The 21,633-nt window shown below is 38.8% G+C and overlaps 1 protein-coding gene across 1 annotated transcript in view; it reads right to left on the bottom strand.

The window, feature by feature from the left end:
- Positions 1–18,935, bottom strand: part of ZNF292 (zinc finger protein 292) — a 112,549-nt gene extending 93,614 nt beyond the window's left edge. Inside the window, exon 1 of the mRNA XM_069065102.1 lies at positions 18,705–18,935. Within this exon, the coding sequence (XP_068921203.1) occupies positions 18,705–18,872 (168 nt within the window). The 5' untranslated portion in view covers positions 18,873–18,935. The remainder of the gene's footprint in view (positions 1–18,704) is intronic.
- Between the last annotated feature and the right edge of the window lie 2,698 nt (positions 18,936–21,633).

Here is a 21,633-nt window from a genome sequence, read left to right as displayed (position 1 = left end):
GAGAGAGAGAGAGAGAGAGAGAGAGAGAGAGAGAGAACTACCAGTAGAAAGCCACCATAACTGCTGAGGGCCAGTTGGAGCTGCCCAGAACTTTTGAGAACTGCCACCCAGAGCTGCCAAGAACTGAGGAGGTATGACTGAGGTGCTGGTATTCTATTTTGATGTTACTTTGCCAGATTCGTCTGCTGGTAAAGGAGAGTGCTGTTGTTCTAGAGGTCCTGGAACCTTGCTGTTGGTTCAGAAGCCCTGAAGGAGGATTTTCTTGTTGTATGTTTACAGAAATCCTTGAGGAGGGTCTTGCTGATATTTGCAGGGGTCCTGAGACTGTTCTGCAGGCAGAGAGTGAATTGATGAGGACGCTGCCAATGTATACTGTGGCTTTGTTAGGCTTTGTCTCCCCAGGAACAGAGATTGCTGAGAACTTCTCTCCTTGGGTAATGAATGCTGTGATGATATCCTAACCTTGTTGTGGCTTAGGCGTATTTGTGCTCTCCACTACCTCTTTGAGAGGGTGCTGGATGCTACTGTAATTCAGTACTCAGGGGTGGAAACTTTTACACTTTGTGACTGACCAAATGAATGTACTTTGTTTGATTGGAAACGTTTATCTCCAGTTGAACAGAGAGAAGACTTTGTGATTGACTAAATGAATGTACTTCCCAAGGGTGGAGTACCTGGACCTTAGTACTTTGTGACTGAATTGAGAACTTACTAAATGACTGAGTTACCCTGTATTTTGATTTTGATTTTCTGTGAATGTTTTACCTTAATCTGTCACTGAATAAATGGAGTTTGCTCTGCTAGTAATCCAAACCTGGAAGTTGCTTGTGTTTGGCATTACATGAGGGAAGACACAAAAGCAAAGGCCAAAATTACTTGATAACTTTTAGTATAAATAATTCATAAATATACTCTTTTCATTGAAACAGCTGCTATAAAATTCAACAAAGTGGAGAGTAACTCAGTGAATTTAGTCAAAGTGTTAGGGAGTGGCAAAAAGAGATCATATTGTAGGGTGGTGAGCATTAGCATGAAAGGTAAGGGACAGGGGAACATGCTGCTTCTTTTACTCATGACTCTTTTGTCTTTTCTCCGGCTCTGTGACAGTGGAATAGGAGGAAAAAGAGCTAAGCTTATGGCAGTATCAAGCCCAGGAAAGCTCAGCCAAATGCCTACCATCACTTCAGGACAGGTCAACAATAACTTTTCCTTCACCCCTGTATTCAGGTACTTATAGTGTCCAATTAAGCCATGCCAAGACTTGCTCTATGATCTCACTGATTTGGACGTTCTGTGACACAGATGCCTGTTCATCCAGTGTGTAACTCTTGTCCAGGTCCTTCCACTAAGTTCATCATAGAGGGTCCACCTAGTACAATAGTTGCTTTTCTTTGCCCCAACACCCTCAGATTACTAGAATTACCATCTACTGATCATTCCTTAGTTTTGCCACTAAGACCTGTTCTTGCTAACATACATTTCCTTGACATCTTTTTCTTTCATTCTTCAAAGTTCCCCACTGGTAAAAAGCCACACTGTGTTCATATTTACCATAAGTCTTTGTACTGCCCTCTGTTTTTTAAATTTATTTTTAAATCTTCAGAGACTGTTATATCTCTATCTCACTGCAATACAACACTGGTATAGAGCTGATGTTAAAAAGATGGGCCTTTGTTTAATGGGAAGTTTAAGATTATTAAAGGAACTTTTCAATTTCCCTTAGCCAATCTACTACTACACTCTTCCTCTTTGCCTTCAGGTCCAACTAATTAGTATACCTGTTCTATCTCAGAAATACATGCTGATAAATGTACTTTGTAGGTTGTCCAACCAATTGCTCGTCATCATCTGGAGAACAGACAGACATTCTGATACTTAGTCTTTCCCTATGAATGATCAGGTCAAACTCTTTTTTGAGTGGGTACACATCTGCTAAAGATGACTCTGCAGTATCCCAGGTCTTGATCCAACCAGCACAGAGTCATTGGCAAACAAGATCATACAGCAAAAGAGGTTCAAAGATGGGGGGTTGGGTTTGGAAGGGGAAAGGTGCAAGCATTTGAAGGAGAGGAGGCACCGTACAATACATGTTTACTCTTCTACCTTTGAGAGGTGAAGTGGTACAAGAAAGTGCTGTATTTAAGGTCAGAATACTTAGGTTCTCAGTTTCCTTGGACGGTCTGGATTAGATGACCCTGAAGATCCTTTCTATCACTAAATCTATGATCCTTTGACAGTGAATAAATAGCAGTAATTTATTGTGTAGTTAAGATCTGCTTAAATGATAAAGTATTAAGTTCTTAAATTTAAATACAAACGTTGAAAAATGTTGATTGTTTTATGAAAAGTGTGTATAAGAAATGGCAAATTTTTTTTAAAAAAGCGGCATTGCTACATAAAGTTTAGAAACAAACTATTTTAAAATGGCACTGAACTATCAATGACTATTATTTGAGCCTGTCCCGTCAACTAATTCCAAATTCACCTAATGGTGCCATAGCTGAGATCTTATTTTCCACAAGAATAAAATGAGAAACTATTAAATGCTTTGCTAAAATTTAGGTAAATCATACCTACACCACTCTCTAGGTCTACCAGTTTAAAAAATCCTGTTAAAAATTAAAATATGGCTAAATCTGGCATATATGACTTGTTCTTGATAAATAGCAGCTCTTTGTGACTGCCAACTTATTTTTGTAGAGTTCTTGCCTTGGGAGTTCCCTAAATTGAGGAAATCACATGTCTATACTGAAAGTAGTTAAAGGGTATTAAAATTACCTGACTCTTTAATTTTTCATCCAGCTTCTAGATTCAAAACAGATTTATCAAATTCTGAAGATTCTATGTAAGTTCAAATATTTACTAAGTACCATGTACAAAGCATGCTGAGCATTGTAAGGTATGTAAACCATAAAAGACAGTTTGTTGACTATTTAATATTGAATATCTAGATTAGGAAAAGGGTTTACAGTAAGAATTAAATGTTGATCTGAGTTAAGGGGAAGACTGAGTTTCCCTATCTTGTCCAGACTGGAAGTGCAGTGACGACTTCTTGGTTGACCCCACTGCTGACTGTCATGGAAAGTCCTAACCCACTCCTTTTTCAATCTGGGACAGGTAGGTGAGAGGGAAAGTTTTCTCTTCTTGAGTTTCCGGTTTTAATGAAATCATAGGCTCAGTCTCTATTTTAATTGACAATTTCATATAGCAATACACAAAACAGTATGTAGTGTTGTACATGGCCTCATTCTGGTTTCCCTGTTTGCTTTCCTTCCCTCAACCAGCTCTCCACGGAATAAGCAAACTGCCAGGTTTAGCCACACCTAGGGAAACTCCAGGCCAGAGAAAATCAAAATGTGTACTGACCAATCACTGATTTTAGACTCTGCAAGTTCCTGCTTATACAGGCTTGCCTTTAAAAATTGATACTTTGCCGGGGCAGAGTGGCTGTTCGATTTGGGGTAGGGTCTGGAGCAGTCAACAAGGTGCCAATAAAGGCTCCACTTCTAAATTGTTACTTGGATCTTAAGAGCTTGTGTTTGGTGTACAACAGTAGGAACAATTACACAACAGTACAAGGCTGTACACTCTACAAAGCGGTTAACTTATTTTCTTTCAATTAAATCCAATAGCAACCCCATGAATTAGGTAGAGCAAGTAGTATTAAGCTCCATTTTAAAATGAGAAAACAAGCTAAGAGAGTTGGAGATTCTTAGATCACACATGGCTTTAGGGTAGAGTAGCAGAGGCAAAGTAGAGAATTCCATTAATCTAACTCCTCCCAATGACTTCCTTTACAAAGGGCAAAGATTGGACTCACCTCATGTCACTTTTCATCTGTTTCTCTACTTGGTTTCAATTCTATGGAACAAGATACCCCCCTAGTGTATGTTCTCTGCTCTGCTCCCAGGTTTCCTTGCCCCTTTTTGTGCGCTGTCTCCCTCATTCTATTGTAAGCTCCTTGAGGGAAGGGACTATCTTTCTTTTTATTAGTTATATCCCAGAGCTTACCACGGTGCCTGGCACAAAGTAGACTCTTAATAAATACTGACTGGATCAGACTGGTTAGACAAAAACACATCCAAGCTTTCTCATCCATTCACATTCTTGTCAAGGTCTACCCATAAATCTTCTATAAAGAATCTACCCAATGTACTGATGATCATCTTTTAGGTATTTTAACATTTAACATTCCCACACTGCTCTCTATCAACATATCATTCCTTGTTCTTGACACAACCAGTCCACCTTATGCTACTCTTTCCATGCCAAGAAGCTAATGACAGTTAGGCATTAAGACCCAACTCTTTCCTTCTCTAACTAAAGCAATTACTATATAAATAGGACCCAGGAGGTTGCTCCCTTGCCATTTTCCTGGCACACATACTCCAGCTCCCACTCAGCTGTCCTAGGTGTCTGAGTACACCATATCTAGCCTGATCTTAACTCTCTATGTGGCTACCCCATTATCTTCAGGCCATGCTATCTCATTCTCCTCTCTTTTTAGGAGAGAGAATAGAAACCAAATCAACATTACCCATCTTGGAAAGGAAGTATCAATTAGTTACTTTGAGGCTACTCAACCTTTCCTAAAACTTCTTTAACCAAAAAAATCCCTCCCTGACCACCACTAATCTGTAAGTGTTATGGAGTCCTATTACAGGGGTTCATAACCTTTTTTTCTTTTTTTTGCAGTAGGGACTTCTGTGGCAGTCTAATGAAATCTATGGACCCCTTCTTGGAATAATATTTTTAAGTGTATAAAATAAACTACACAGAATTATGAAGGAAACCAATTTTGCTGGAATAGAGTTTTCAAAACATTTTTAAAAACAAAGCTCACAGATCCTAGATTAAGAACTTCTGCCCTAGGGCAGAGTCAAGATGGCTGAGTAGAAACAAGACTTCCACTGGGCTCTGACTCCCCCCACCTCCAATTCATGTAAAAGGTGACTGAACAAACTTTGGAGCTACAGAACCCACAAAATGACACAAAAAAGCTAACCTCCAGCTGAGGACAGCCTGGCAGGCTGGCAGGGAGACCCAGTACAGTGCTCTAAGAGCAGAGCACAGCACTCTGGGAGCTGACCCCTGCCCCAAGGGAGCTGGAGGTTTTAGCCCCAGGGCACTACTGACAAGCCAGCTGGAGGGACTTCAGATCACCATAGCAACTGTGGCAGTTTCCAGAATTATCAACCCATAGATGCTAAGGACAAAGTGAGAGGTCAGTGCAGTGTGGACTTTAGGATGTGGTAGTTTGGGAGTGCATCAGCCTTTATCCCCTGGAGGGAGAAGCCGCTGAGGCACTGTGCAGCTGCAGCCATATGGCAGCTTCAGTGCCTGGCCTGCAGACTGTAGGGGGACCAAGCAACCAGTATGAGGGGTAATCGCTCTTGCTTTAACCTGCTTGTATCTGGATTGTGGTCTAGGGTGGAGGTCCTGGGGTATGTGACCAGCTTGCCAGAGCGTATGGAGGCTTCAGAGAGGGCACCCAACTAATACCTCCGGCAGCTGAGAAAACCCCAGCGTTTGGTATGAAGCTCCCCTGTCTCGTAGCACAATCCTATGGCAAAAAGCCCCAAAGTCAAATATAAGAGAAGTGGAGGAAAAATTGGGAAGAGAAATGAGAATGATGCAAGAAAATGATAAAATGAGAATCAACAACCTGACTGAAGAAAATTACACCTTAAAAAATAGACTAACTCAGATGGCAAAAGAGGCTGAAAAAGCCAATGAGGAGAAGAATGCCTTTAAAAGCCAAATTTGCCAGATGGAAAAAGAATCTCCAAAACTCACTGAAGAGAGTCATTCCTTCAGAATTAGACTGGAGCAAACAGAAGCTAGTGACTTTATGAGAAATCAAGATACTATTAAACAGATCCAAACAAATAAAAAAAATAGAAGGCAATGTACAATATTTCATTGGAAAAACCACTGACATGGAAAACAGATCCAGGAGAGATAATTTAAAAATTATTGGACTACCTGAAAGCCAAGATCAACAAAACCTAGAAATCATCCTTCAAGAAATTCTCAAGAAAAATTGCCCTGGGGAGACCAGGTAGCACAGTGAGTAAGAGCACCAGCCCCAGTGTGGGGATAACCTGGGGGATCAAATCTGGGCTCAGATACTTAGCACCACACCCAGAAATAACTGGCTGTGTAACCTTGAGCAAGTTACTTAACCCCAATTGCTTTAAAAAAAAAAAAAAAGAAAACTGCCCTGATGTTTCAGAACCAGAGGGGAAAATAAGAGGTTGAAAGAATCTACCCATCACCTCCTGAAAAAGATCCCAACAAGAAAACTCCCAGGAATATTATAGCCCAGGTTCCAGAGTTCCCAGATCAAGGAGAGAATATTACAAGCAGCCGGGAAGAAACAATTTGAATATTGTGGAAACACAATCAGGATAATCCAGGATCTGGCAGCTTCTACACTGAGGGATCGAACGGCTTGGAATATGATATTCCGGAGGTCAAAGGAGCTGGGATTAAAACCAAGAATCACCTACCCAGCAAAACTGAGTATCATGTTTCAAGGGAAAATATGGTCATTCTGTGGAAAAGAGGACTTTCAAGCATTCTTGATGAAAAAACCAGAATTGAAGAGAAAATCTGACATTCAAATACAAGAAGCAAGAGAAGCATGAGAAGGTAAACAGGGAAAAGAAATCATAAGGAACTTATCAAAGTTGAACTATTTACATCCCTACATGGAAAAATAATAATTTTAAGTTATGAAATTTTTCTCAGTATGAGAACAGTTGAAGGGAATAGAAGTGTGTGTGTACGTGTGTGTGTGTATAGTGGGTATTTAGTGAACATTGGCTGAATTTTGTAAAACTACCTTATGCCATCTCTTTTCCTGCTGTCTTGTACCTACTTTATTTTTTTAATAATATCTTATTTCCCCCCCAATTACACGTTAAAACAATTTTTAACATTTATAAAAAAGTTTTGAGTTCCAAATTCTATTCCTCCCTCTCTCCCCTCCCTGAGACAGTAAGCAATCATAGGTTATACATGTGCAATCATGTAAAACATTTCAATATTAGTCATTTTGTACAAGAAGACTTAAAACAAAAAAAGAAAGGAGAAAAAAGAGAAAAATAACATGTCTCAGTATGTATTCAGAAAATATCCATTCTTTCTCTGGAGGTGAATAAAATGAGTCCTTTGGAATTGTCTTGGATCACTGTATTGCTGAGAATAGCTAAGTCATTCACAGTTCTTTATCATATGATATTGATGTTGTTATCGAGGACTTCCAATGTTCTCCTGGTTCTGCTCACTTTACTTTGCATCAGTTCATGTAAATTCAGGTTTTTCTGAAATCATCCTACTTGTCATTTTTATAACTACTTTCAAATGAACTTTTCTTGCTTCTGTCTTCCTTAATTATAGCATATGTTCTTGAAACCATGAACTATTGTACTTTTTAAATATTTCACATAGTAATTTATATGTGGTAGATGCTTATTAAATATTTGTTAATTTTGTTTTAAAAATAAGGTATGCTGCATTTTCATCCATAATATTATTAGCTTTAAAAAAACTAAGTAGTTCCAATGGCTCCCCCCCTTTTGAACACCATATCCCAGTTCAAAATGCTCTAAGCTTCTTTTAAAGTTTCAGTGAAGTTCAATGACATTCATGACCTTAAGACTTGACCCCACTTTGCTCTATATTAATTATTAAGACTCAGGAACCATTTTGCTTTAAAGGACAGTTTGGCTACTTAATATTAGAAGGTCTGACTTCTTTGTAAGAGTTAACTTTCCCATTTCTCTGGGCTACAGCCCAGACTCATGGTCATAAGATGCTCTGCCCAGCCACAAATCTAGTAGGGGACCACTCTGGTGAATGTGGTCACTGACACAGGATTTTCCAGACAATGCTGACTAACTGCTTTTTTCCCTTTACTGTGGACTTTAAAAACACCTCTTTTGCAAATCAGCATGATTATGTCGAATGTAAGCCCACCCTACACCTTTAGTCCACCTCTACTATAGACCAGGGCATCTTAAACGTTTTCTACTTGTGACCCATAAATAAATAAATTCTAACTTTACTTAAAGGAGAAATTAGAGCAAAACTCTGAGTTTAAATAATCCCATAACTCAGAGGTTAAAATTAAATAAGTTTGGTAATTTAAAATTGAAGTAATATGTTGGGGAATTAAGGATTGAGATTAGGTCTCTAATTGTTCAAGTCTCAGCAACTCAGCAAGAGCAGTCATTTCTACTTTTTTGATCAGCAAAATAATTCCAAAGCAGTTTCAGTCTGTTAAGTCTCTGAGTCTGAAGTTTTGGGGTGCCATTCTGTGGAACTGGTTTTTACTTTAGTGTAGATTACAAATTTTTTAAGAGGTATACTTAAAAACTATACTTAAAAGGGAATGACAAATATTTTGAAGGATGAAAATGCAGATTTTTTTAAAATTAGAAGGTAGAACAGAAAAATTTTTAGACAACCTTCAGTCACCAAAGGAATAAAAGTAAGTAAAGTTATAATTTATTTGCCTTTTGGTTTCTTACTGCTTTTAAACAACCAACCTGAAGACACCAAGTAAGCCCTGCTACACTGGGACTTCCAGATAGGAGAATGTCAGTGTTCCCAGAGACAGATAAGTTTATTTTAAAATCAGGAAGCAAGAGAAAAGTAAGTAAAATTTAATGTTTTTCTGTGAAGGCTGTAAAAGGTTAGGGTAAGAAAGCAGAAGAAATGGATCTGGTGTTTGAGTTACTTTAACAGAAAATAAACAAAAAGCTACACCTAGAAATCTTCAGAAAAATAGTCTCCACCAGACACCATTTTTTTTTTCAGGAGTATGATTCCTGTTACCACTAACAAATATTTCTGTTGGTGTTTTTTTTTTTTTTAGTAAAAGCAGATAATTTAAATCCAGAAATTATTATGCTACAAAGCAAAGGGTATTTCTAATGCAAATAACTGTTGACGATTTGACAATGAGGTAAATTTTATTACAGATTATGAAGGATAACAATTTATTGTACTATCAAAGAGTTAGTGAAAATGGTATGAAGTCATTAGGAAAGGCTATATTAGTATTTCTAAACAACAGTAGATTTGTATAAGTGTACTGTCAAAAGGTACTGTTGTTTAATTTACATTTAATTGAAATCAATGAGATGCCCACAATTAGTCTCACCATTACTTTTCAACATGAGTTAAATTTGAAAAATTAAAGTACAAATCAATTGAAAGCAGTGGGCTCTGAAAATTAAAATCTTAGCAGGTAATGGTCCTTGTGAAAACTGAGATTTTAAACTGTTAACATTAGTGATTATACGCCTATATTTGATTTCAATGAATCCAAAAGTTAAATGAGTATGATGAGGATCTGCTGATTTAAAATCATTAGAAAATTAACTTTTTTCTTAAATGAGAAACAAACCTAAAACTCCTAATTGCTCAATTATATACAATAACTTAATAACCTGCGGTACTGGAAAATATCATCAGCCTTGTAAAAGGAGGAGGCAATTAGGAACTAAGAACTTTCAAAGTCAAATTAAAAAGTACTTACACGTTTCCTTACACATTTAAGTACTATCATCAAAGTGAAAGTTGCTTTTATATAGTAAGACTACAAACCAAAAAAAAACATAGTTGGACTCTAGCTGTTCCACGAGGTCACTGCCAAATAAACTCCTTTGTGAAATGAGTGGAGGAATGCTTTTCTAGCAGAAGAGAGGCTGACTCTGAGAAGGAGATGGATGCCTTCTCCAAAGGCAATCTGCTTACAAAAATCTGTATACTCTACAATGAGGAATTAGGAGGGACCTTAAACTCTGCAGTTCTGTTGTTCGAGGTTTATCTATTAGTTAGAAAAACTATGTGATTGTAACCAATTCTAATTGCCCAAAAGACTGGAAAGAAATTGGAATGAACTATATATCTGTAAGCCTTTAAGAATCGAAAAATATGACAGTATTGTGATAAATGATTTTGCATAATAAAAACCTGTACTAAAGTGTAAAGGAAAATTCACTAGAATGAAGATTAAGTCTGTAGACAGTGTTGGATATGATTGAGAAATAAAGACTAGAGGAATTAAGCAAGTTGAAGAAAGTAAGAGGGTTTTGATCTCACTGAAATAAAAAAAAAAGATTTGAGTAATTTTTAGAGAAATGCCTCTCTGACAAATACTACATGTCTCCCTTCCTCAATCAATATAAGATGACAAAAGAAATCTCCAAAAACTTTGGAAGGGTTAAGTGGAAGTTTAACACACATTAAGTGACTGATAAAGAAAGGATTGCTTCTTTGATCTGGTTTAAAGAGTTATGTTAAATAACTTTGTTTAAAAAAAAATTAGTAGCTTTTCTGGCCAGGGTGACAACCAAAAAATCTCTGGGTAAGGAGAAATGGGCCCTTTATCTACCCTCTTAAGACATACTGGTAGGATTCAGTTAGGAAACGAAAAAAAACTGATTTGGTTCTTTGTGTGATTTAATGAAATAAACTGTCATGGGGAGCTGGGAGTGCAACCACAAATTTATGAACATGAGCTAATATCTAAAAACAATGGACCTCTGGGGGAAATGAGATTTAAATATTGCTATTTGTAATAACAAATCAAGAACTGATTTGGTTGAAAATTTTGTTCTGAGATAACATAATTTGTGGTTTATTGCAGAATTCAATCAATCTTCTGTATATAGAAAAATGGGAATGATAAATAATAACACCCACCTCCTATAACTGGAAGAATGAAATGATTCTAAAATGCTTAGCATAGTGAACACTGCATAAATGTTAACTTCTGTTACTGAGTTTTGGATTAAATTAACATCAACACTAATAACATGAATGATTTTCTAAAAAGGATAACTTAAGGTTTTCTACAACTGCAGTTTGGTGTTATGATTAAAAAACAAAACAAAACAAAAAAACCATGATATTCTTTAGGCTTCTAGTTTTTCTGGCATTGTGGAATTTGGAAGAATATATGACGTGATTTGAAATGTGAATTTTCTTTTAACTATAAGAGTAAGCTTTTAATTATACAGTGTTATATGAAAAATTTATAAATAATTGTGAAATACTGTCACTTCCTTACTGTTATTAAAATGAATGTCAAAGTCTCTGAAAAATTATAATAAAGAAGCATCTTTTGCCTTAAATTGTAGAATTCTTATGATTTAATAAAAGGTTTGAGGACCTCCCCATTCCAATCAGAGCTGTGATCTAAAATTTGTAACTGTGCTTGGGTAGAGTTACACTATCTTGTTGACCAAGTAGAAGTCTAGATACAGTTATCCTTCCACATTACAGGGAAATCTGAATAAAAATTTTTGGCCCTCCCTTCACACCAGAGAAGAAGTCTGAAAGTCTGAATTATTATGACATTAAAAGATAGAATATGCTGTTACACAGACATTTTATGCATTTCTGAATTTCTAAACTGTTTGGGTCATTTACTAGCCTTCTTGAATCATCTTCACCTTCTGAAAAACTCCAAAAATATTCCCATTTGGTTTCTTACACTGATGGAGATATGTTGAAACCCAGATGGGGAAAGTTGTCAGGTAGAAGGATTAATTGAAATTACTTTAAAACAGACTAAATTGATGTAATTTGGCTAAAATAAGTTTTGTCCCCTAAAAATTGCTCTAAGAGATAGCAAGACCTTTTATAAACTATTAAATATTCACCAGGTTATATTTTCCTCTAAACTAGTCTCTTAAAGCAAAAGACTTCAGTCTTGCTATTTATAACTGCTTTATGATTTAAGTCAGCAAGTGCCTCAAGTAATAACTGAGAAGTTAAAATCTAAACATTATAAAATACTACAGAAAACAGGCCTCTGAAATTCCTTAAAGTAATCTTTGAGAACTAGAAAAGTCTCAAATGTGGTAAGTACTATGTAAATGAACTATTGTTACATCTTTAATTGACTTTAATTAACTCCGTATTAGATAGCTCTATACAGGGTTTTAGATGTCATTGGATATGATTAGTAAAATACCAAAGGAGATAAGTGATTTTCTCTGCAAGATAATTTAAAAATGCATTCCACTGAATTACTGCCATCTGACTAGTAAGAAGTTTCAAGTTTTAAATACATAATATTGGGCATGCAAAATTTTCTCTTGTATTATAAAAGCTGATAAAAATTGTTTAGACAAGAAGTTGTTTTCCTTTTAATCTGAATGCTGCTAGACTATAAATGTATCTGTTATTTAATATTACTATGTTTGAAAACTGCTAATTGTTTAATAAGGTATTTTAAATTAGAAAGTACTAATAACAACTCACTGTTGGGAGGAAAGAGTAGCCACATCCTCTTAGATTTTTCTCTGTGGGAGATAAGATCTCACCAGCTCTGCTGACAGCATGCTGTGAAACTGTAGTGCTACAGTTTACAGGACCTCTACCAGCCAGTCAAGAAATCTACAAGTCAAACTTTGAATAATAAGCAACTTTCATTTAAGAACATTTGGGAAAATAATGAAATTGTACCTGTTAATAATTACTACACGGCAAAGGTACATTTCTGAACCAACTATTCACTGTATGTATGAATCGGTGTTTACTGTCCAGGATTTGATTATTCTTACATAAAATTCTTACATCAACAGAATGTCCTGATACTAAAATATAAGAAAAACAACAATAACCTAGCCCTAAACTATAATTAGTGAAATTTTGCTCTTTGAGAAGTTTCTTGGAATTTTAACCTGTTGTTATTCTAAGTTTTGATTTCAGGTACCGCTAATGAAGGCATCTAGGTGGCATAGTGGATAAGAGTGCTGGGCCTGGAGTCAGAAAAGACTCACCTTCTCGAGTTCAAATTTGTCCTCAGACACATTACTAGCTGTGTGACCCTAAGCAAGTCACTTAACCCTATTTGCCTCAGTTCCCTCATCTGTAAAATAAGTTGGAGAAGAAAATGGCAAAACCCTCTTAAGTATTTTTGCCAAGAAAATCTCAAATAAGAACATGAAGAGGTGGACACAACTGAAACAATTAAACAAGGGTCCAATACCTCTAAAAAGATCTCTGAGTCCATCATTCACCAGAAATGCCATGTGCTCCTACAGTCTAAGGACTGTTAAAAGTGGAAGTCTGTCTCTGGGAAAGTCAAGAGAACAATCTTTTGAAGGTGAAGGTAGGAGTCTCTTGACTTAGTTTCCCCATTTTGGTACACAAGACATTTTCCCACGAGGTATATCCGAGTTCGGCTATGATACCCTGTGGGTCATGGTGACCCTTTCTATGTGTACTGGCTGTTGTCTAGGACCTATACCTGAAATCAAACAAAACTAAGGAACAGTAGTGACACTACTATGTCCCTCCCATTTTCCTCACATAACAAATTCCATTGATAAGGGCAAGTTCATAATGAAGTTTCATTTTTTTTCATTGTAATAAATGAGATAAACCCTACGGGAGACTTTTGACTGAATAATATGCTAGTATAGTATTACTATAGTGAGGAATCAAATTTATATTGTCATTTGAATTACAATAAGAGGCCATTTGATAGGGTATTTAATTCATAGGACACTGATACTACAACATCCTTTCATTATGTTAATATGATAATATCTTCTTGAGGGGGGATTGAATTTGGTTCAGATTTAGGTAAAGAAAGATAATGATATGAAGATAAATGTAATTTTTTTTGAATTTGAAATTAGATGGAGTACACTTTTTTTTTGAGGAACAAGATGACACTTGACTTTCACAGAACATACATTGGTCTATTTTCCTTTAGGATGTAAATTCCCTGAAGTGTGGTTTCCTCATTTGATGTTCTATAGTTCACCATTTCAACTAGCTACTGAATTGCATTAGAATCTATTTTGCAAAAGAGTTAGAAGAAGACACTTAGGAATCAAAGTAACCAGCCCTTCTATCAATGTCCACCTTTCAGGGTTTTCATCAAGTGAGACCTAATCCAGAATGAGACTGTGAGAAGTTGTTTCCAAGACCACACACACACACACACACACACACACACACACACACACACACGCACACACCTGAGACACCTGAAACTCAACCGAAGACATTGGGAGTGGGCTACTAGGGTACAAAAACACTTGATCAGTGTATCGTTACCTTGAGGACAGGTAAATTCCACGTGCCATTCTCCATGTAAAGCTAGTTTACTGAAGGGGACTACGACCAAGAGATTTTTGTCAATGCTATGAACCCTATTCCTGTCTAAACATTACAACATGCAGATGGAGAAGGAATGAGAGACTTAACCATCTTTTGCTGGGCCATTTTAACAGTCAACCAGCACCAGTAATAATCAAACTTCTCATGGCTAACCTTGTATAAAATGTCGAACTCCGTAATTATTGCTTTCCATTGCCCCATTACTAATTTAATTCTAATAAATACTAAACATGCCTGATCACATCAATTTGGTCTATAGATGATGATTCAATGGAAATTTGGCTCCTCAGAATGAGAGGGGGGAAATGTAAAATTGTAAATTGATACCCCACTTTGTTCTCTATTAATTATTGAGACTTAGGAATTAGTTTGCTTTAAAGGGAAGTTTGACTTTATAATGTATTATTTAATATTAGAAGGTATGACTTTTTTTTTTAAATTAAGAATTAGTTTTCCCATTTCTCTGGGTTACAACCCAGACTCATGGTCATAAAATACTCTACCTAGCTATAATCCTACCACTCTGGTGTATATGGTCACTGACACAGGATTTTTCAGAGAATATTGACAAACTCTGTATTTTCCTCTTACCATGGACTTTGTAAACAACCTTTTTGCAAATCAGCATGATTATGCCAAATGTAAATCTTCCCTACAGCTTTAATCCACACCTCTACTATAGACCAACTGCTCTGTCCCCTGTAATGTGTCTCCAGCCACAGAAAGACTACAGACCTCTATTGCTGGCAACCGCTAGCCTGGCCAATAAATAGACTGTGCTTGGAACTTTTGTGCTTTAGTTTCTCTTCGTTGAAAATTTTTATTTCAACAAGACACAAATAAATACAATTAATTAATTTTGATCACTGTCATCCTCCCCATATGATTCCATTTTTAATGGCATCAGTAACATGGTCAGATCAACAAATACTTATTGAGCACATACTGTGAGGCAGGTCTCTTCCAGCTTTAAACCCTAAGTATTCAGACAAGCTACCTTTAAATAGAAATATAAGCTGTCCATTTCTCAGAAATAGAGCACTTGTGCCCATTCCCCAACCCCCTTAACAAGTTTAAGGCATCTTAAGGCATCATCTAAAACAAGAAAAAGTAGGACATGTTTTTAGTGTAAAAACATGGGATTAGCTGTCAAACAATAATGGGACAACCAAAAAAAACTTTGATATTTATGGAATGTATTGAAGTTCCTTTCTATTACTTCAGATATCAAAGAATCATGATTACTGATTTGTTTACCCTGATAGATAAGAAAATGTGAACATTAGGAATTTCTTCTGTTTTTTTTTCTATTTCCCCCAGAATCTCCCCCCCTTTTTTTTTTTTACTAAAGTAAAATATATAAACCAAAAATTTTCAGAAAAAAATGCATAATTTATCAGTGCAATGATGACAATTACACAACAGCACTGTCGAATGGTAAGGAACAAGGTGTTAGCTCAGTAGCCCACTGAATTTTGAAAATATTTCTTGACATCACAAAATACCTAGATTTAACAAGGGAAGCTCAACCAGAAAATTTAAATGAAACTCAAGATTAGAAACCAAGATACCAGCAGTAGTCTTTAGTATTCCCAGTCATCTCCTTATTCTTACTCTCTGATAAATTCTAGACCTGTTAACCACCACACTGCTTAATTTCACAGCCAAATAACCATTTAATAATGACTAGAGGCAAGTAAGCAATTTATAGTATTGTTTCCATTCATTTAATGAGACCAATGAAGACTTAAGTCAGCAATTTTTATTCTAGATCTAATCTTGAAAATACTGGAGATGGGATCAAGAATCAGCTACACTTTTTGACTACTCAAATAACGTAGGTGATCATCAAGTATACTGAGGAAAAGGTATGGCATACAAGAGTATATATTTTTTAAACCCACAAACTCTTAAAGAACCTCAAATGTTTCACGGCAACTTGGAAGGAAGTTTGGAGATCTCAGTTCTAGTTACAGTTGTGACCCTGGATACAGCACTTAACCTCTCTGGACAGCAGCTTCCTTATCTTAAAACAGGGATTAGAATGGATGGCACAATCCAAAATCAACACTGGAAAAAAATCAAACTTGATTTAGTGGAGATACTGAGCTAATTATATGAGCTGGGGATTCAATTTTCTTCTGCTGAGGAAAAAGTTCAGAAAAGCAAAGAATTTTGTCTCATTCTTGTTTATTTATTTGTAAGGCAGAATTTAAAAATTCCCAATTTTCATGTTTATATTCTTTCCCCACTTTTATAGCAAATTATGTCCTAACAGGTGTGCTGAGAGGAAGACACTACCTTGGTAAAGATACCATCCAATAAAGTTGTCAATGCCTTTCACTTTTTAAATGCAGAGGACTAAATAAGTAACATCCTATAGAAACAGTGATCCAATGAGAAAAATGATTGGATTTGCAGTCAGAGGACTTCAAATCCTGCCTCCACCACTTACAATCTGTGTAGATCTTATTCGAGTCATTTAACCTTAAATGTGCACCTGTCAAAAGTTTCCTCATGTGTGGAAAGGACTAGATGATCATTTAAGGTCCCTTTCAGCTGTAAGTCTACTATAAGGTTAATTTCCCTTAATTTTCTTCCAAATTAACACTAAAATAATACAATTAAGTAAAATTGGCAAATTCAGCAAAAGGAATACACACACACACACACATATATATATTTAAATCCTAAGTTTAATCTCTGACTTTATCATTCACTTATGCCAACATCTGGCATGTAAGGCTAAATTTTGGGTGGAGGGTGAAGTCTTTGGGTATCTAGGCACAAATACAAGTTAAGCTCAGAATGCTTTTTCAAAGATTTAGCAACCCACTTATATTGACATTACAGCCTATATAATAATAATGGTTTTGGACATCCAACTTTCTGCAAGAAGCCTTTGCTAGTTCCCCTTAATGCTAGAACATTCCTTCTATGATTACCTTCAATTTGTCCTGTTTATGTCTTGTTTAAACCTAGTTGTTTAATGCTGTCTTACCCATGAGATTATGAGCTCTCTGAGGTCAGGAACTGTTTTCTGGTTTTTACCTTTCTTTGAATTCCCAGCACCTGACACAGTATCTGGCACATAGTAGGTGCTTAGTAAATAAATGCTTGTGGACTTGGAAATGTCTAGACCTTTCTATTTACAGCATGTAAGAGGAAAAAGTGAACATATCTACTTTAAATGTTGAGGGCAAAGGCTTCCAATGACAGAAACTACTAGGACCATAAATTTAACGGAGACTTTCATTCATAAGAATTTTTGTTACAATGGAAAATCTCAGAAATTCCTGAAACATTTTTACAAAGTCATCCATCTTACATGTGACTTGACTTCTAATTTTTCCTTTTAAAATTAAAAACATCAATCTAGCATACTACTTATACAAAGCGAGTATCTTAAGTATTTCACAGAGATGACAGGGAAAGTCGGTGTTTGGAATCCCTTTCCTTAATCGAGAATTCTGTCCCTGAACTGATCAACAGCATAAACAGACAATACTGCTGCATTTCCAGTCCTGGTTAGAAAGCAGTTACTGGAGAGCAGTTTTTCACTCGTAAGAGAAAGAGAAAAGCTCAAACTGCCTAGAATAAAAAGTACACAACAATGGTCTTATACTCTATCAGGAGGCTAATGGGAAAGAGCCTCTAGGAGAACACGTACGGGAATGGTCAAGAAATCGGACTGCTTATTCCAAGGGTAAAACCCGCAGGGGGATTCCCCCCCCTCCCCCCCGGGTAGAACCCTTTCTGGGACAGCTCCATCCCCCTACGCGCCCCAGTACTGGAGAGAGGATGCAGCAGCAGAGCCAGCCAGGGCGGGAGGGCCAACCCCCGCCCCTCTCACCGGCTCACCCAACAGGAGGCCGAGCTGAAAGGGGTCGGTGGGGACAGCTCCTCCGACCAGCAACAAAGGCCCCTTCAGTCCGCAAGCGAAACTCCCACAACAAAGGCCCCCGAGACGGCGGGCGAGGACCGGGCCGCGGGGGGGGGTGGGTGGGGGGGGGGGGGCGTGTGGAGGAGCCCATGACCGAGGGGGCGGAGGCCCGGGAGGGAGGGAAACCGAAACGGGGGGCGCGGTAATCCCAGGAGCACAATAAGAGCAGCGCTATAGTAGTCGCGGGAGAAAAGGCGGCGATGGAGGCATTCCAGCCCGTTCTTCCCGACTCTCCTTATCCCTTTTCCGAGACAAGGCGGGGAGGACTCATCAGCCGCGGCCCGGATCCCTCCCGCCTAGCCCGTCGCGCACTCCCGAACCCATGGGGGGAGGGAGCGGGGAACGTTTTCCGCCTGGACCACAGCCCCCTTCCCCCCCAGGCACCAGCACACAGCCACGAGCCCTCGCTGCCACCGTCGCCGCCACACAAAGGCGCTCTCCAGCACCTTCGCTCCCGCTTCACCTCCCCCCTCACCGTGGCGGCGGCCACGGAGATCCCCGGGCATCGCGGATCGCTCCCAGCCCGCCTCTCGCTCACCCGCTTCCCCACCAGCCCGGGGGGTGGGCGGGGAGAAGGGGGAGGGGGCCCTCGGGGCGCTCTCACCTGGCACAGCTGCTGGCAGTACTCCGTGGCTGCCTCCACGGCCGTCCCGCGGCTCTCCCGCAGCTGCCGCTCCAGCTCCTGGAGCCTCTCGCCGAGGCGCTGCAGCTCGGCGGCGCAGCCCCCGCCGCCTCGGCTGAGGCTCTCTTGGTCGGCCTCCTCGTCCGCCATCTTCACACCCCGCTCCGTCGCGTACGCACCTGGGTCACGTGATAACACAATGCCACGTTCGGAGGGGTCACGTGCCGGGCGCGCTTGCACGCCGCCGAGCACGTACACTGTCAGGAAGGAGGCGGGGGAGCTGCGGGGGAGCCGGGAGGTGAAGAGAAGGGGAAAGGGAAAGGGCGGGGGAGGAGTCGGAGGATGGTGGTTGACTTACCCCGCGCTCCACTAGCGGAAGGGGCCCGAGGGCCGGAATGGGGAGGGGCCGAGCTCGGCCTGGCGCGCGCCTCCACCACGTGATCGCCCCAAGGGGGAAAAAGCCAACCTCGCCAGCTCCACGAGCTAGGCTTCGCTTTCTTTTCCTCCCGAAGGCTGAGCCCGCCACTGAGGTCCGTAAGGGTTTTGTGCGCAGCCGCTGGCTTCCGTTTAATGATGTGCAGGACAGAGGCAAGGCAAGAAAAAAAGTGAAAAAGCCCTCGGGTGGCACCCAAGGATGGGAACCACGTGGTGCGCAAGTCAAAATCGGACCCTTACAGGACCACAGGTCATAGAGCCGGCAGGGTCCTTGGAGACCATCCAACCCAAGCCTCCCATTTTACAGAGGAGGAAACTGAGGCCCAGACAGGTTAAGTGACTTACCCCTTGTCAGACAATACCACCACACGTGGTTCTGAGACAGGAGGGGGAATGAACTGGAATAAAAATTCCGGGTGCTGTCCTACTTCTTTAGGTGTGTAAATGTTTTAACAACTGGCCCTCTATATGCTGGAAACACTTTTAAGTTTAATAAACATAACTAATTTTCTCCATTTTCCAAGTCTAGAAATAATTAACAATAAATTGAACTTTGTAGCATTCCCACCTTCAGAGGTATTAAATTCTAATACTGAAGATTTAATAGACTCTCAATAACAGGTTGGAGTTGGCTCAGGCTCATCATCTCTGCTGCATTCTGAAAACACACATATCCTTTCAAAACACACTGCCCACAAACCCAAAGGACATGATGACAGTTCAAAATGTAGCCAGCGATGGGGAGCCTTCAGCCTCGAGGCCACATGTGGCCCTCTAGGTCCTCAAGTGTGGCCCTTTGATCGAATCCAAATCTCACAAAACAAATCCCCTTAATACAAGGATGTGTTCTGTAAAATTTGGACTCAGTCAAAAGGCTGATGTAAGGACATAGAAGGCCACATGTGGCCTCCAGGCTGAGGTTCCCCACCCCTGATGGGAAAAGGAAGGAGGAAACCAAGTTAAAAGGAATAAATTAGACAAAAACAATATTTAGAGTGAATGGTAGAATCAAGTTAGTATCCCCAAGATCACAAAGAGGTGGACAAAAAAGTTATAAGATTCTGGACTGACTTGAGAAAACATAAAGACCTTCTCAGAATTAGTGAGAGGTAGCAAGTCTTTTCTTGGTCATTTTAAGAAATAATAATTATAGTGTACTCTTCCATGGTACTTTATACTTCATAAAGTTACAAAAAGTTGATCTTGCCACTGAAAATAGACTATAAAGGAATTTCTTGAATGTAAAGAAAATCTAAGAAAACTCATCAACAAAGGCACTATTATAGAATAAAACAATGAAGAGAATAGGATTATGGAGAAGGTGAAAGAAATCCATTACTGAAGGGATTATAAATATTAACAGCATTACTCCCCAACAATATTCTGTTTTTTTTTTTTTTTTTTTACCTTTTGGAGGGCAATTGGGGTTATGTAACTTGCCCAAGGTTACAAGGCTAGTTTTGTGTGTGTGTGTGTGTGTGTGTGTGTGTGTGTGTGTGTGGGTGTGTGGGTGTTAAGTATCTGAGGCCTGAACCAAACTGGGGTCCTCCTGACTCCAGGGCCGGAGCTTTATTCACTTGTCCACCTAGCTGCCCCAATATTTTGTATCTTCACAAAACGATATTCCCAAAACCTTGATTTATAATTCTACTGTTTAAAACAGGGTAAGCTAATTTAATTGGTACTATGTTATCAGATTAAAAAGAAAGTCCCTACAAGACAAGGGAACCACAGAAAAATTGTATTGCATTGGATCCAACACAAATTCAAGAGGACACCTGAGCTCTAAAGTGACCTTAGGCAAGTTAATTCACCTCTAGACTTCAATTTCATTTGTCAAATGATTCATTAGCAAAATGTTTGATCAAGATATCTAGAAAAAGTCTTTTATGTGCATTTTCCAAATGCCTACCATTGTTTCAACACAAATATCTAAAATAAAAATTAGTTCCATTGCTTTGCCTGGATCCTAAGAAGTTTCTGGTAGCTGTCAGAAGTGTTCAGAGTTAATAAAGCCCTGGGTTAACTACTGTTATTTCAAACTACTTGGAAATTATAGGACACTATGATTAGGTATTGAAGAAAAGTCACCAAGTTACTACATTGTTGTGAATCACCATATATAGAGTGGAAAACACAACTAAACCACTTCTGGGAACAAAGTACAGGCTTAATACAGGCTAAGCATCAATTACTTGTAGAATAGGGGTGGCTAGGTGGCACAGTGAATAGAGCACTGACCCTGGAGTCCAGAGGACCTGAGTTCAAATCCAACCTCGGACACTTAACACTTACTAGCCGTGTGACCTTGGGCAAGTCACTTAACCCCAATTGCCCTGCCTTCCCCCCTCCAAAAAGAAAAAAAATACCTGCAGAATAACAAAGAAGTATGATTAGCATATTATAAATAGATGTCACTAAGAAGACTACAAATTAAAATGTTGACTCAAGCAAATGGCTTGGTAGGGGATATAAG

This window comes from Petaurus breviceps, unplaced genomic scaffold, assembly GCF_028583685.1.
Source record: "Petaurus breviceps papuanus isolate PSGF00001 unplaced genomic scaffold, PetGlider_PUasm1.0 90667, whole genome shotgun sequence".
In the NCBI taxonomy this organism is placed as follows: Eukaryota; Metazoa; Chordata; class Mammalia; order Diprotodontia; family Petauridae; genus Petaurus; species Petaurus breviceps.
The sequence above is the reverse complement of the archived record's forward strand: the minus strand, read 5'-3'. Positions and strand labels throughout refer to the sequence as shown.